General features: G+C 40.2%; 1 protein-coding gene across 1 annotated transcript in view; it reads left to right on the top strand.

Moving 5' to 3' along the window:
* The window catches only part of LOC135468656 (uncharacterized), a 65860-nt gene that overhangs the window by 11689 nt on the left and 38608 nt on the right, over positions 1-15563 (top strand). The window contains exons 10-18 of the mRNA XM_064747027.1: positions 547-815; positions 1513-1722; positions 2189-2309; positions 3192-3435; positions 3725-3844; positions 6190-6366; positions 7593-7676; positions 8232-8315; positions 10507-10620. Coding sequence (XP_064603097.1) covers positions 547-815; positions 1513-1722; positions 2189-2309; positions 3192-3435; positions 3725-3844; positions 6190-6366; positions 7593-7676; positions 8232-8315; positions 10507-10620 — 1423 coding nt within the window. The remainder of the gene's footprint in view (positions 1-546; positions 816-1512; positions 1723-2188; positions 2310-3191; positions 3436-3724; positions 3845-6189; positions 6367-7592; positions 7677-8231; positions 8316-10506; positions 10621-15563) is intronic.

The following is a 15563-nucleotide window of genomic DNA, read 5'->3' as shown; positions in this document are numbered from 1 at the left end:
CCTACATTTTTGGCTTGCGTCTTGACTCAGACTGACCACTCAAAGCCCTACACTACCCCTTCACTAATGAGAGTTTATCCATGAACATTGCCAGCCAGTGAGAACCATCAACCGTCCGCAGAGCGCTATTAAACTTTCCCTTGAGCATTCCGACCGCGACTGCTGCTTAGCTGATCGAAAAGGTCAACGAATTACAGTAGGTTACGTGTTAGAATTTCATTGTAGCCTGATGCTGTGTTGCTTTATGATTTTGTTTGTCAGACATTTGAATTTATATTTACTTACAGACATTAAGTCTTATGTTAAGTGAAAGTGTTGGCATAATCATAAAAGAAAATAAAATAACATCTATTAAAGCTTAATAATTGTTTTCATCATAAGTTAATAAAAAGCATTGTATACATATACATGAAGTGTACATCACTCACACTGTAATTTGTTATATGTGTAGTTTGCCAATGGCACTCGATATAACTGACCATGATTATATATGTGAAAAATTTCTTGAGTATACGTTAAATGGCAGCAGTGTTTTATCCTATGCAGATCTTACGACCTATACAGAGAACGTTACACAAGAGATCCGCTGGACCGAGACCCGCTCAGGGATCCACTTAGGGATCCATTACGGGATCCTTTGCGAGATCATTATGAGCGCGACCCCTTGCGTGACCCTGTGAGAGATCGTGTAAGGGACCCTCTGTTAAGGGAAGAGCGGGTGCTAGACAGAGAGCGGTACCTGCCCCCTGTGGATGTGGTGGATTATGGTCGCAGAACCACAACAGATTACTATAGAGAGAAGATATTTGACAGAGGTAATTAGTCTTGCACCCTCAAAGAAAAATAATTAGGAGCACATGATATATTTCAGTTTTGTCTTTTAAGAATCATCCCATACCAGACATCTGTGACTATTAAACGGTGACATTATGTCAATTGCAAGACAGTTTATTTAATCGTAGAAGTTGTCATTCATAGACTGCAACTGTGGCATTAACACAGGGTGAAGTTATCTATACATATATGTTGTGTGACATCATTGTAGTCATGTAGATGAATACACACGTAATGTCGTCAACCATTGATTTATTTATTTATTTGATTGGTATTTTACGCCGTACTCAAGAATATTTCACTTATACGACGGCAGCCAGCATTATGGTGGGAGGAAACCGAGTCCGGGGAAACCCACAACCATCCGCAGGTTGCTGGCAGACCTTCCCACTCACGGCCGGAGAGGAAGCCAGCATGAGCTGGACTTGAACTCACAGCGACCGTATTGGTGAGAGGCTTCTGGGTCATCACGCTGCGCTAGCGCGCTAACTGACTGAGCCACGGAGGCCCCCGTCGACCATTGAGCTTTGTAACCTGCTGTATATTCTGGAATACTTCATTTGTTTGTGTAACCTGAATGCTGAAATACTGCTGAGGTAGAGTTAAGCTCCTTGTCATCCACTCACTTTATCACTGTTCATCAGGTATGAACATCCATGTTTGTTGTTTACCCCTCAGACTACCCCGTCTCAGGAAGCACCATGCTGGCTGCCCCTGAGGTGATCGACTACGGCCATGGGAAGGCTGCCAGCAGCGTGGAACGGTCGCAGGAGCGTGAGATCTCGTCAGAGCGTGATGGTGGGGACAGGCCTCGGGGGTGGGAGAGAGACATAGACAGACGGGATCCAGACAGAGAGCGGTCATGGGACAGAGAGAGGCACGGGAGAGGTGAGGTCGTATTGAGAGAAGCTTTACAAGGTTGGGTTCTTAACGGTGGTGTATGATTTGTACACCTCTACAGGTGTCTGGGTTTGCTTTGGCTGCCACTAGCAGCTTTCTAAGTTGTGCAATCAGTTGATTGGTCAGTTTTTTCAACATGGGCCGTTCCCTTGTATTACCCATGTGCAGTTGAGTGGTTTAACACATTGATTTAAAACATTAGATTTGCATTAAATCTTATTTCTCTCATTTCATGAAGTCATTCAGACTGTCACTGAAAGTAAAACAATGTCCTGAACACTGCTGAAAAACCTTCTTAGTTCATAACGTTCCACAAACAGGGTAAAACATTCCAGTTTTGTCTGTCTACCCAGGCATGTCATACAAGGGTCAGATAACATCTTAGATAAGCTTTAGTCTGCAGTGTCTTCTGTAGGCTGTTCTTAAGCAGGTTATGTTGTTTATTCTTCAACAGACGGCCGCGATAGTCGAGATCGTGGTTATGATCGTGGATATGATCGTCATGGTGACCGTGATCGTCAGGGTGGTGAGAGACGGGATAGGGACAGGGATAGAGACAGAGACAGATATGGGAGGTAAGATTCTATCCCAGTGTCTGGTTGCCTGTACTTAACATTACAACTGTTAGTCTAAGCAGTTTAATTAAATTGTAATCCGTAAGTACATGTACGGTTTTAATGGAACTCCGCATGAGAGGATATCAAACAAGTTGTAGGCCAAATGTGGTAAAGTGCTTCAATTACTTGCCAGAGGTCTGTGGTTACCTAGGGCACTTCATTTTCTCCTCCCATAAAACTGATAGCCATTGTTTAAAGGAAAAGAAAACTCTCAAACAATGTGCATTATTTTTTATGCATGTTCATTAAACACACTATGAATACAGATGTTTGCAGGCTTCCATTTTTGGCCTGTTGTATGCTGAGCTCTTCAGTGCCTGGAGGAATTATAGATGTAATGGATATAGATTTCCATACTCAACTTTAAAGCACCTTGAAACACTTTTATTCTGCTGACATCAAGGTATTTGAACAGATAAACTGTTTCTGCCTTTACAGACCCTGTGACATTTTGTCTTGCTGACAACAAGATACTTGTACAGATAGACTCTTTCTGCCTTTACAGACCATGTGACACTTTGTCCTGCTCACATCCAGATAATTTGACAGATAGACCGTGTCTGCCTTTACAGACAATGTGACACTTTGTCCTGCTCACATCCAGATAATTGTACAGATAGACCGTTTCTGCCTTTACAGATGCCATGACACTTTGTCCTGCTGACATCCAGATGTTCGTACAGATAGACCGTTTCTGCCTTTACAAACCATGTGACACTTTGTCCTGCTCACATCCAGATAATTGTACAGATAGACCGTTTCTGCCTTTACAGACTCTGTGAAACTTTGTCCTGCTGACACCCAGATATTTGTACAGGTAGACTGTTTCTGCCTTTACAGATCCCGTGACACGTCATCAGTGAGTAGAATGGATGACAGGGACTACCTACACAGGAATTTCCCTTCACCGTACTCGGGAGACTCTCGTAGTCCTTTTCGACAGAGTGAAGAGCTAAAAATCCAGACTGTCAACGTGAATGATCTCCTCTGCTCACCTGGTCGTGATGGGCGACCCTCCCAAATAGTCATCATACTGCGGGGCCCTCCGGGCTCAGGAAAGTCTTACCTTAGCAAGCTTATTAAGGTGAGTACCCAAAAGTACTTTACTGTGTGAAAACACCTTCACTAACAAAGTATATGTCATATACTACAAGGATAGCTTGACTGCAGATATTCTCTTAAATCTTAAGTCAGTGAGTTCACTTGATCAGAGCCATCTCTTTAGGTCAGGAGGTGTGTTAGTTACTTGTGAGGTTGAGCCCAGTGTCGTCCACTTACATGTACATGTATAAACCTGACTATTGTTGTTCAAGCTAAATGTATACCCTTATACCCCTATCAAAGAATTATTTCTGCTTCCTCTGATTTAACAGGACAAGGAGAAAGGTAACAAAGGCTCAGATGTCCGTATTCTTTGTCTAGATGATTACTTTATGGTGGAGGTTGACAAGACAGTGAGAGAACCCTTGACAGGGAAAAATATCAAAACAAAGGTATGTTTATGTAGACATAGAGATTCCCTTACAGGTAACAAGCAGCAAGACATCTGATCCAACAGTTCCCACTTAAGGTGCCTAGTCTTTAAAAAAACTTGTGACCATAATGTACGAGAAATATCAATCCCTAGTATAACAAAAAAAGCAGAAGTTATTTAAATGAATAATTACATACATATTGTTTTTTTGTACTAGAGCTGATGTGTCTAAATGTCTTTTTTTTAAACTCTGAAGAGTAATCTCCCTTCAACAACAGTATGGACATGTTTTGTACATGTGACGTTGAAGGATTGTGCTTGTTATGGTGTGGAAAGCTTGTGAACAGTCTGGAACGCTCTGTGTATGTAGTTGAATTGTTGAGGGAATGTGCCTGTTATGGTGTGGAAAGCTGGTGAAGAGTCTGAGACGATGTGTATATATGTAGTTGTGTAATTGTTGAGGGAATGTGCCTGTTATGGTGTGGAAAGCTGGTGAAGAGTCTGGAACGCTCTGTATATATGTAATTGTATTGTTGAGGGAATGTGCCTGTTATGGTGTGGAAAGCTGGTGAAGAGTCTGAAACACTGTGTATAAGTAGTTGTATTGTTGAGGGAATGTGCCTGTTATGGTGTGGAAAGCTGGTGAAGAGTCTGAGATGATGTGTATATATGTAGTTGTGTAATTGTTGAGGGAATGTGCCTGTTATGGTGTGGAAAGCTGGTGAAGAGTCGGAGACGCTGTGTATATGTAGTTGTATTGTTGAGGGAATGTGCCTGTTATGGTGTGGAAAGCTGGTGAAGAGTCTGAGACGCTGTGTATATGTAGTTATATTGTTGTGGGAATGTGCCTGTTATGGTGTGGAAAGCTGGTGAAGAGTCTGAAAAGCTGTGTATATGTAGTTGTATTGTTGGGGGAATGTGCCTGTTATGGTGTGGAAAGCTGGTGAAGAGTCGGAAACACTGTGTATATGTAGTTGTATTGTTGAGGGAATGTGCCTGTTATGGTGTGGAAAGCTGGTGAAGAGTCTGAGACGCTGTGTATATGTAGTTGTATTGTTGAGGGAATGTGCCTGTTATGGTGTGGAAAGCTGGTGAAGAGTCTGGAACGCTCTGTGTATATGTAGTTGTATTGTTGAGGGAATGTGCTTGTTATGTTGTGGAAAGCTGGTGAAGAGTCTGAGACGCTGTGTATATGTAGTTGTATTGTTGAAGGAATGTGCTTGTTATGGTGTGGAAAGCTGGTGAAGAGTCTGGAACGCTCTGTGTATATGTAGTTGTATTATTGAGGGAATGTGCCTGTTATGGTGTGGAAAGCTGGTGAAGAGTCTGAAACACTGTGTATATGTAGTTGTATTGTTGAGGGAATATGCTTGTTATGGTGTGGAAAGCTGGTGAAGAGTCTGAAAAGCTGTGTATATGTAATTGTATTGTTGAGGGAATATGCCTGTTATGGTGTGGAAAGCTGGTGAAGAGTCTGAAACGCTGTGTATATGTAGTTGTATTGTTGAGGGGATGTGCTTGTTATGGTGTGGGAAGCTGGTGAAGAGTCTGAAACACTGTGTATATGTAGTTGTATTGTTGAGGGAATATGCTTGTTATGGTGTGGAAAGCTGGTGAAGAGTCTGAAAAGCTGTGTATATGTAATTGTATTGTTGAGGGAATATGCTTGTTATGGTGTGGAAAGCTGGTGAAGAGTCTGAAAAGCTGTGTATATGTAATTGTATTGTTGAGGGAATATGCTTGTTATGGTGTGGAAAGCTGGTGAAGAGTCTGAAACGCTGTGTATATGTAGTTGTATTGTTGAGGGGATGTGCTTGTTATGGTGTGGAAAGCTGGTGAAGTGTCTGAAAAGCTGTGTATATGTAGTTGTATTGTTGGGGGAATGTGCCTGTTATGGTGTGGAAAGCTGGTGAAGAGTCGGAAACACTGTGTATATGTAGTTGTATTGTTGAGGGAATGTGCCTGTTATGGTGTGGAAAGCTGGTGAAGAGTCTGAGACGCTGTGTATATGTAGTTGTATTGTTGAGGGAATGTGCCTGTTATGGTGTGGAAAGCTGGTGAAGAGTCTGAAACGCTGTGTATATGTAGTTGTATTGTTGAGGGAATGTGCCTGTTATGGTGTGGAAAGCTGGTGAAGAGTCTGAAACGCTGTGTATATGTAGTTGTATTGTTGAGGGAATGTGCCTGTTATGGTGTGGAAAGCTGGTGAAGAGTCTGAGACGCTGTGTATATGTAGTTGTATTGTTGAGGGAATGTGCCTGTTATGGTGTGGAAAGCTGGTGAAAAGTCTGAAACGCTGTGTATGTGTAATTGTATTGTTGAGGGAAGGTGCCATACAAGTTTTGCTTGTATTTTGTTCTGCAGGTTATGGACTACGAGTATGAACCAGAGATGGAAATCATATATCGTCAGGATTTATTCAAGACTTTCAAGAAAAACATTGACAATGGGTTTTTTTCTTTTATTATTATTGATGCTGTCAATGAAAAAGCAAAACACTTTGAAGATTATTGGAGCTATGCTAAATCAAAAGGTTTTCAGGTGAGTATCCTTAAAATACCTCACTGTTAGTGTTGTTTTGTTTACTGAAATGCTACTGTTTAATATTTTGCTAAGCTGTATCTTGAAGGTAAAGTTTTCAGTGTATGACGTTTTATCCTGACATAATAAACCATACTAAATATAGAACATAAGCCTGAAAATACATGTCACGAAATTACAGTCACACCGTGTAAAGTGGTTTGACCAAAACAACCTTGGTTGTATGCATAACATGAACAGTGTATATCTGGCTGCTACCTGTATTTCTGTCTTGGAATGTAAAAAATGTAGCCTTGGGAAGAAGGCGATTCCATATGTATTGGATAGAGTTCATTAGGAAAAATCTCTGTGATTATCATGGTGGTATGGCGCAGAATATCCAGGTTATAATCATGAAGATAGGGAACTTTATCTGATTGACACGACTGATTCGCTGTGCACCTGTCGATCAGTATATGTGCATGTCACACCTGACTCATGGTTTCAAGGCTCCACATGTTTTCATGTGAAGACTTTCTTCATTAATGAGTCCTTTAAACTTGAAACCCACGACTTACTGAAAGCAGTATTCATAGCCAGTTTGTCATCTGAAACGATATACATCAGCTCAGTTAGAAAACATTAGGTCTTCACAGAAAGATGTGATTGTGTCTGGCGGTACATAAGAAAGATGTCACAAAATATGCTTTAATATGTGCTGTATAAAGCTAAAAAAATATTAAGGAATTATAGGTGTGTTCAAAAGTGTATTAGGATTTAAGCCCAGTATTAACTGTAGTCCAGACTATAGTGTCATTTACTTTGTATTAGGATGAGACAAGTTCGATGCACTCCTTGGGGAGGGTTCTGGGTTCATCCGTTCTTAAAACTAATGGGCGTCTTCATACAAGGGAAGTACATGTACAGTAGAGTTCAGGCATAAAATCGTAGTTAAAGAAATAAACAAACAGAGGGTGTAATGTTATATATATACATATATATATATACATACATATATATATGCAGCATCATTTTAAGCCGTAGAAAGTAGGCCTGAACACGTAATTCAGTCAGTTGGTCTGTTAGTCAGATGTTGACATTTTATCTTCAACTTGGGTCTCCTATCATTTAACCTGGGCAACTCACTTAATGAGCAGCCTGAAGAGGACAGGAAATCCTATGCGGGGTATGTCGCAGGTATTTTAACTTTATGCTTGTTGATATTCTGATTACATACTGATTGACAGGTGTATGTTGCTGATATAGAAGCTGAGGCAAGTGCGTGTGCGAAACGCAATACACATAAGCGCTCACAACAGGAAATAGAAAAGGTGGGTGTGCATTTTTGCTGTTATTATGTCCACTTTGCTGTTATTAAGTGCTGTTATTATAGCCTGTTATAACATACCAATGAAATAAACAAAAACAAAAAAATAAGAAATGAGGCTGTCTGTTTGGAAGGATCTGTAAGGAAATTTAGCGAGAGTAGAGGTTTCCCTCTGGGATGTGATGGGTTTCGTTTATACACAAACATAATGACGGGGTGTAATAAAATGATCTGTGTTACACTTTGTGAACGTGTGTGAGGTAATATACAGTGAATCACCTAACATTCTATCCATGACTAAGTTGCAAATTTTGCCTGATTCTGTGAGTTAGTATTGATCTTGGAAAGGTGTTTTGAGGTTTGATACCGTAGTTAGGATGATACCCTACTTAAAATAGTTTCCACGCCCAAAAACATATTTTATGACTTTTTTTTTTAGCTACTTTTAATGCACTTGTTGGGGTGAAATTTCTTTCATTTATCAGAGGTGCATTTTGTACAAAGGGAATGTTCTCTAACAACTCTCCTCAGCTGATGTGGTATTTGGTGTGTATTTCAGATCATGGCGACCTGGGAGCCGACTCCAAGTCACATGATCAGGCTTGATGTGAGAGCCCTGCTCCAAGACGCTGCCATCACTGAGGTAAGGCAGCTGGTATTCTCCACTATTACTGTAATACATACAGCTTACGTACATACATTTAAAGGAGGTAATACAGTCATTGATAAATGCATTATCCAGCACTCCTTTACTACACAGTGTTTGCCACTTCTACATTCCCCTCCACTACTGTATAGGGCCGGAATTTTGACGAAAATCCATTCACTTAAAAATTTGTCTCACTCTCTGTTTATGAGAATCTAAGTTGATTCTCGCATGTCTGAACTGGACATTTCCCAACTTAAAATACTCGTCATCGGTTGTTAGCTCCACCAGGAATTGTTATGTGATGTCTCCCCTATTGTACAATGCCATATTTGTTACAGCCTGTTTGATATGTTGTACAGTTGTGGTAGGAATTCTGGACACTGATTAGTTACAATGCGAAGTTTCCAAACAATAGTCACTATTGGCGAATTTCTAAATGTCTACAAAATGGACCACATGGGTGCAGTTATAAGTCCGTCAACGATAAAAGCATAGCAAGACAGATTATTCTTGTTGTGTTTATGCCTTGACAGTAGAATATTATGTTTCAACAACACAAAGCCTGGGAAAATATTTTCTTTATCAGATTGCCATAACATTTGTAATGGGTCATATTCAGCAGTGCTCTGATAGCAGAAATACACCATTTGAAATATAGACATGCATTTCCTCAGGCTTTTGAAATTGGATTCTTTGGATTCCCTCAACTCAGTCTGATGAGAATCCATTTAGAATCTCCTAACTACTTGCGAAATTGTAGTACACAGTCCTTGTCCCTTCTGCTTCCTCCACCACTGCTGTAGTACATGGTGTTTGTCCCTTCTGCATTCTCCACCACTACTGTAGTGCACTGTCTTTGTTCCTTCTGCTTTCTTCACTACTACTGTAGTACACGGTGTTAGGCCATTCTGCATTCTCCACCACTGTTTTAGTGCACAGTCTTTGTTCCTTCTGCATTCTTCACCACTACTGTAGTACACATTGTTTGGCCCATCTGCATTCTCCACCACTATTGTAGTACATGGTCTTTGTTTCTTCTACATTCTGCCCCACTGCTATAGTACACAGTGTTTGTACCGTCTGCATTATCCCCCACTACTGTAGTACACAGTCTTCTTCCTTCTGCATTCTCCGCCACAACTGTAGTACACAGTGTATGTTCCTTCTGCAATCTCCATGACTACTGTAGTACACAGTATTTGTTCCTTCTGCATTCTCCACCACTACTGTAGTAGACAGTGTTTGTTCCTTCTGCATTCTCTGCCACTACTGTAGTACAAATTGTTTGGCCCATCTCTGCCACTACTGTAGTACACATTGTTTGGCCCATCTGCATTCGCCACCACTACTGCAGTCAAAGTTGCTGTCCTCTTCTGCATTCTCCACCAATGTTGGGTACACAGTCTTTGTTCCGTCTGCATTCTCCACCACTACTGTAGTACACAGTCTTTGTTCCTTGTACATTCTCCACCACTACTGTAGTACACAGTATTCCATCTGCATTCTCCACCACTACTGTAGTACACAGTATTCCATCTGCATTCTCCACCACTACTGTAGTACACAGTGTCCGTCTGCATTCTCCACCACTACTGTAGTACACAGTCTTTGTTCCGTCTGCATTCTCCACCACTACTGTAGTACACAGTATTCCGTCTGCATTCTCCGCCACTACTGTAGTCCAAAGTCTTTGTTCCTGCTGCATTCTCCACTACTACTGTAGTACACAATGTTTGGCTCTTCTGCATTTTCCACCACTGATGCAGTACACAGTCTTTTTTCCTTCTGCATTCTCCACCACTGCTGTAGTACACATTGTTTGTTACTTCTGCATTCTCCACCACCTCTATAGTACACAGTGTTTGTCCCTTCTGCTTTTTCCACGACTACTGTAGTACACAATCTTTGTTCATGCTGCATTCTACACCATTTGCCGTGAATACATATACCTTTAAATTGTGTATGTCAGGTAGAGAGCTTTGTTTTTGGTAGAGCTATGAATACCTGTAAATCTGGTGTCAGGTAGAGAGCTTTGTTTTTGGTAGAGCTATGAATACCTGTAAATCTGGTGTCAGTTGGAGAGCTGTGTTTTTGGTAGAGCTATGAATACCTGTAAATCTGGTGTCAGGTGGAGAGCTGTGTTTTTGGCAGAGCTGTGAATACCTATAAATTGTTTGTGTGTCAGGTTGAAATGGAGGACACATCAGATGAGCCGGGCAATGTGGATATTCAAGGTAAACGTAAGAACAGCCCCACAGATGATGATGACGATGATGATGATGATGACGACGGTGGTGGGGTAAGTCATCGATCTTCTCCTTGGTTGTTGTGTCTCTTGGTCACATGTTTTAGCATGAAGTCACCTGTCAGTGACAGTTGGTCTTGTCCTGTTGAGAAAATTGTACCTTTATTTTGTTTTTCAAACAGTTATATTGTGTATTATACTAAATTGTGTATTATACTAAACATATGTCATAGACTTCTTGTTTCCAGCTCCTTCATGGAATAATTAACTGTATCAGTTAATTTTAGAAACTTCAGATAAAAATAAATAACAACACCATGTTAATGCAGTAGAATTCAGCCTATTTCTCTTTGTTTTCTTTTTACTAAAAGTCAGTTGTCTTACCATCTATTAAATACATTTTAATTTCGTTTTTGCTGTTATCACAATTAAGTAGCAAATAGCTCATTCACAGGTAAGCTTTAAATACTACCATTACACTGACGGTATAAATATCTTTGTACCCAGTAAAGATGCCAAAATACCCTTTTATCAGTCAAAGTGTGATAGCTCAATCCACATTTGAGGTGTTAATATCCCTCCTCTCAGTTATATAATGTGAAATTATTCCAGTCCAAAGAATGAATACTAATGGTGATCAGTTAGGATAAAACTGTGTAACTCACCATAACTACAAATATATTTCCCATTCATTGTTATGGTAAAATTTACTCTGTGCAGATAACATATGTAATTGACCATGACTATGTCCCCATTCAGGCATAGTTGTGAAAAATTACCCCTGTGCAGGTAACACATGTAATTGACCATGACTATGTCCCCATTCAGGCATAGTTGTGAAAAATTACCCCTGTGCAGATAACATATGTAATTGACCATGACTATGTCCCCATTCAGGCATAGTTGTGAAAAATTACCCCTGTGCAGATAACACATGTAATTGACCATGACTATGTCCCCATTCAGGCATAGTTGTGAAAAATTACCCCTGTGCAGGTAACACATGTAATTGACCATGACTATGTCCCCATTCAGGCATAGTTGTGAAAAATTACCCCTGTGCAGATAACACATGTAATTGACCATGACTATGTCCCCATTCAGGCATAGTTGTGAAAAATTACCCCTGTGCAGATAACATATGTAATTGACCATGACTATGTCCCCATTCAGGCATAGTTGTGAAAAATTACCCCTGTGCAGATAACACATGTAATTGACCATGACTATGTCCCCATTCAGGCATAGTTGTGAAAAATTACCCCTGTGCAGATAACATATGTAATTGACCATGACTATGTCCCCATTCAGGCATAGTTGTGAAAAATTACCCCTGTGCAGATAACACATGTAATTGACCATGACTATGTCCCCATTCAGGCATAGTTGTGAAAAATTACCCCTGTGCAGATAACATATGTAATTGATCTTGACTGTGTCCCCATTCAGGCAAAGCTGTGAAAAATTACCCCTGTGCAGATAAAATATGTAATTGAGCATAACTATGACCCCATTCATGAAAAATTCATGAAAAATTTCCCAGGACAGGTATAAGGTGTAATTACAACTACATGTACAGTACTGTTCTTGTCCAAAAGCAAGTTGAGTGTGATTTCAAGTACTCTGGGCGTACTCTGTTCTCTTCACGTACTGGGCATACAGCTACCCACGTGTGGCAGCCTGCTGGTCGTCCAGATCACATTGACGCATTATTGTCGATACAGCATACATCCACCAGTGGCTGTCAGCTGTTTTTACCTTTCGTGTTGTGGTGATATAGTGCCAATGATGTCAACAAATTCAGTCGAGGAAAACTTGCAAAAGTGTAATTCGCTTACGTAGTGAGATATTATACTGAAAGCTTGGAAGGAGACAAGTATTAGGAATGTGGACTTAAGATGTGAGTTTTATTTAAATTTATGAAAATGAAATGTGAGTAATAAACTCGAGTTTCATTGTCTGGGTTTGTCTTTTCCTTTAACTTGTGCTATTGTGCACGCAAGCCATATTTCATAATGATGTTACACAGCTCAGTGTGGCGATGAATTCAGTTAATTTGCAATCCCGCTGCTCGGCTGGTGTCAGTATGGAACAGAAATGTGCTTTGGACCCAAATCCTTTAATTAAAACAAAGTACATGACAGTGCAACAGAAAGGATGTCAACTGAGTGTGATGAACACACCACGTGCCACACACCTGCATTGTTTCACGTATACAGGGTCTACATTTCATCAGCGCTGGCCGCCGACGTAGAAGAGAAATATTCTTGTGTACCACATAAGAAATCAAATAAAGTTGATCACTTCACCATACTATACGCTTAGTGTCCAATCACCGGGCGAACAAGGTCAAACGCCGTGGCGGGAAAAGTGAGACAAAGGCATCTGTATTTCACCACGCTGGCCGAACTGTGTTAGCTGAAAGCTAAGAAAATAGTGTAATCTTAACTATGTTCCCATTCATAGTTATGGATAATTGACCTATCAGAAACTAGTGAAAGCATAAACTATGGTACCTGTCATAGTCATGAACAATTGACCTGTCAGAAACTAGTGTAAGCATAACTATGACCGTATTCATAGTTATGGATAATTGACCTGTCAGAAGATAGTGTAAGCATGGCTATTGCCCCATTCACAGTAATGAATAATTGACCTATCAGAAACTAGTGAAAGCATAACTATGGTCCCTTCCATAGTCGTGAACAATGGACCTGTCAGAAACTAGTGAAAGCATAACTATGGTCCCTTCCATAGTCGTGAACAATGGACCTGTCAGAAACTAGTGAAAGCATAACTATGGTCCCTTCCATAGTGGTGAACAATGGACCTGTCAGAAACTAGTGAAAGCATAACTATGGTCCCTTCCATAGTGGTGAACAATGGACCTGTCAGAAACTAGTGTAAGCATAACTATGATCCCATTCGTAGTTATGAATAATTGACCTGACAGAAAGACAGTTGTGAAGATGTAATCATTCCTGTCATATTTAAAGTGTAATTATCCAAGTGACAGTTATGCTGTAACTACTCCAAAGTTAAGGTGAAGGTGAAGGTTGAGGCATGTTATAAGGAATGGTCAACAGTACATGCATTTACCAGTCATAATTACAGTGTAATTACCCTAGTTACTAAGGAAATGTTTTTATCCCTGACATTAATATTAAATTAACCCTGTGTCTGTGTAAGACCCATTCACAATTGATATGTTACTGCCCTTGTCATAATTAAGGTGTAACATCCCCAGCCACAACTGAAGTCTAACAGCTCCAGTCACAATTGATATATTACCGGCCTCGTCATAATTAAAGTGTAACAGCCCTTGTCATAACTAGGGTGTAACAGCCACAACTAAAGTGTTACTGATCCAATCACAATTAAAGTGTTATTGACCTTGTCCCAATTAAGGTGTAACAGCCCTGGTTATAATTAAGGTGTATCATATCCAGTCAGAAGTGAAGTGGATGTGCCCTTGTCAAAATTAAGGTGTAACATCCCCAATCACAATTGAACTGTTATTGGCCTCGTCATAATCAAGGTGTAGCATCCCTTGTCAATGTTACATTCCCAATCACAACTGAAGTGAAACTGCCCTAGTGATAATTGATGTGTAACATTCCCAGACACAGCGGAAGTGACAGCCCTTGTCATAATTAAGGTGTAACAGCTCTGGTCATAGTTAAGGTGTAATAGCCCCACCCTCAGCTGAGGTGTCACTGACCCAGTCACAATTGAATTGTTTATGCTGGCCTTGTCATGATTAAAGTGTAACAGCCCCATTCACACTTGAAGTCTTACTGCCCTTGTCATAATTAAGCTGTATTAAGTATCCTCAGTCACAACTGAAGTGTTACTACCCCTGTCATAATTAAGGTGTGACATCCCCAGTCACAACTGAAGTGTTAGTGCTCTTGTCATAATTAAGGTGTAACAGCCCTTGTCATAATTAAGGTGTAACATTCCCAATCACAAATGAAATGTAACTTCCCTTGTTATAATCAAGGTGTAACAAGCCCAATGACAATTTAGCTGTAACTCCCTCATTCTTAATTAAGGTGTATTTGTCACAAATAATCTTCTTCATATTTCAAACTTTGTTCTACAAAGACCCAAGATTATGCAGCAACATGACATCAGCAACCTTGTGTCCATTGCATCACATTTCATACATGATGACATTACACTCTTTGTGATGTCACCACACGCCAGCATCTCGACTCAACATGCATGTTACCGCAAACATCCATTCTCATCCATTAATGGCCATGTATGTCAAGTGTACTTAAAATATGAAGGCCTTTTAAGGTATAATTGCCTTTATATACACAACTTAAATGTACGGGTAACTGTGAGTAACAGTTAATTTGTATGACTGCTTCAACCAGAATCGAGATGTAAGTAGCCACCATTAAGGTATCACACATATGATGTGTCATTGTCTAATATGGATGACAGTTATTAACTGCTCTCCAATGTAGTTGATGTAGGGACTACTTCTTTCTCGTACGGCGGTATGTCTGGAGAATCATTTTGCTCATGTTCTAGTTGCATTAAGCCACATACAACATCAATAGGAGATAGATTGGTATAACAGCCTGTCTTACATTTCACTAAGGAACTTCAACAGTGGGGCAGATTGCAAGTTGAAAGACCCATTGTACTTTATTGTGTGCCATATCCATAAGGTACAATGTAGGATATCAACTTGCTATTGAAAGTGGTCATCTAGGAACCAGCACATGCTGCTCAACATTTTCTTTTATGTTTATTCTGTTTAAGATATCTCAGCAATAATTCATGTAGAAAACTGTGTCAGTGTAAAGAAAGTAGCAGTAAAAAAGTTTCTTTTAAATTGCTTTTTTCCACAGGGGTTTGATTTGTCTTCCACATGTCTGTAAATTTTGTATAACTTCGTGTCAGGGATATTTTGTGAGGGTCTTGCTCACACTATGTAGGATTGATTACAGCTCTTGTCCTGGGGGTTTGTGGTGTGGCAT

Source organism: Liolophura sinensis, chromosome 6, assembly GCF_032854445.1.
Source record: "Liolophura sinensis isolate JHLJ2023 chromosome 6, CUHK_Ljap_v2, whole genome shotgun sequence".
Classification (NCBI taxonomy): Eukaryota; Metazoa; Mollusca; class Polyplacophora; order Chitonida; family Chitonidae; genus Liolophura; species Liolophura sinensis.
Note: the sequence above shows the minus strand (reverse complement) of the source record. Positions and strands in the feature narration are given on the sequence as shown.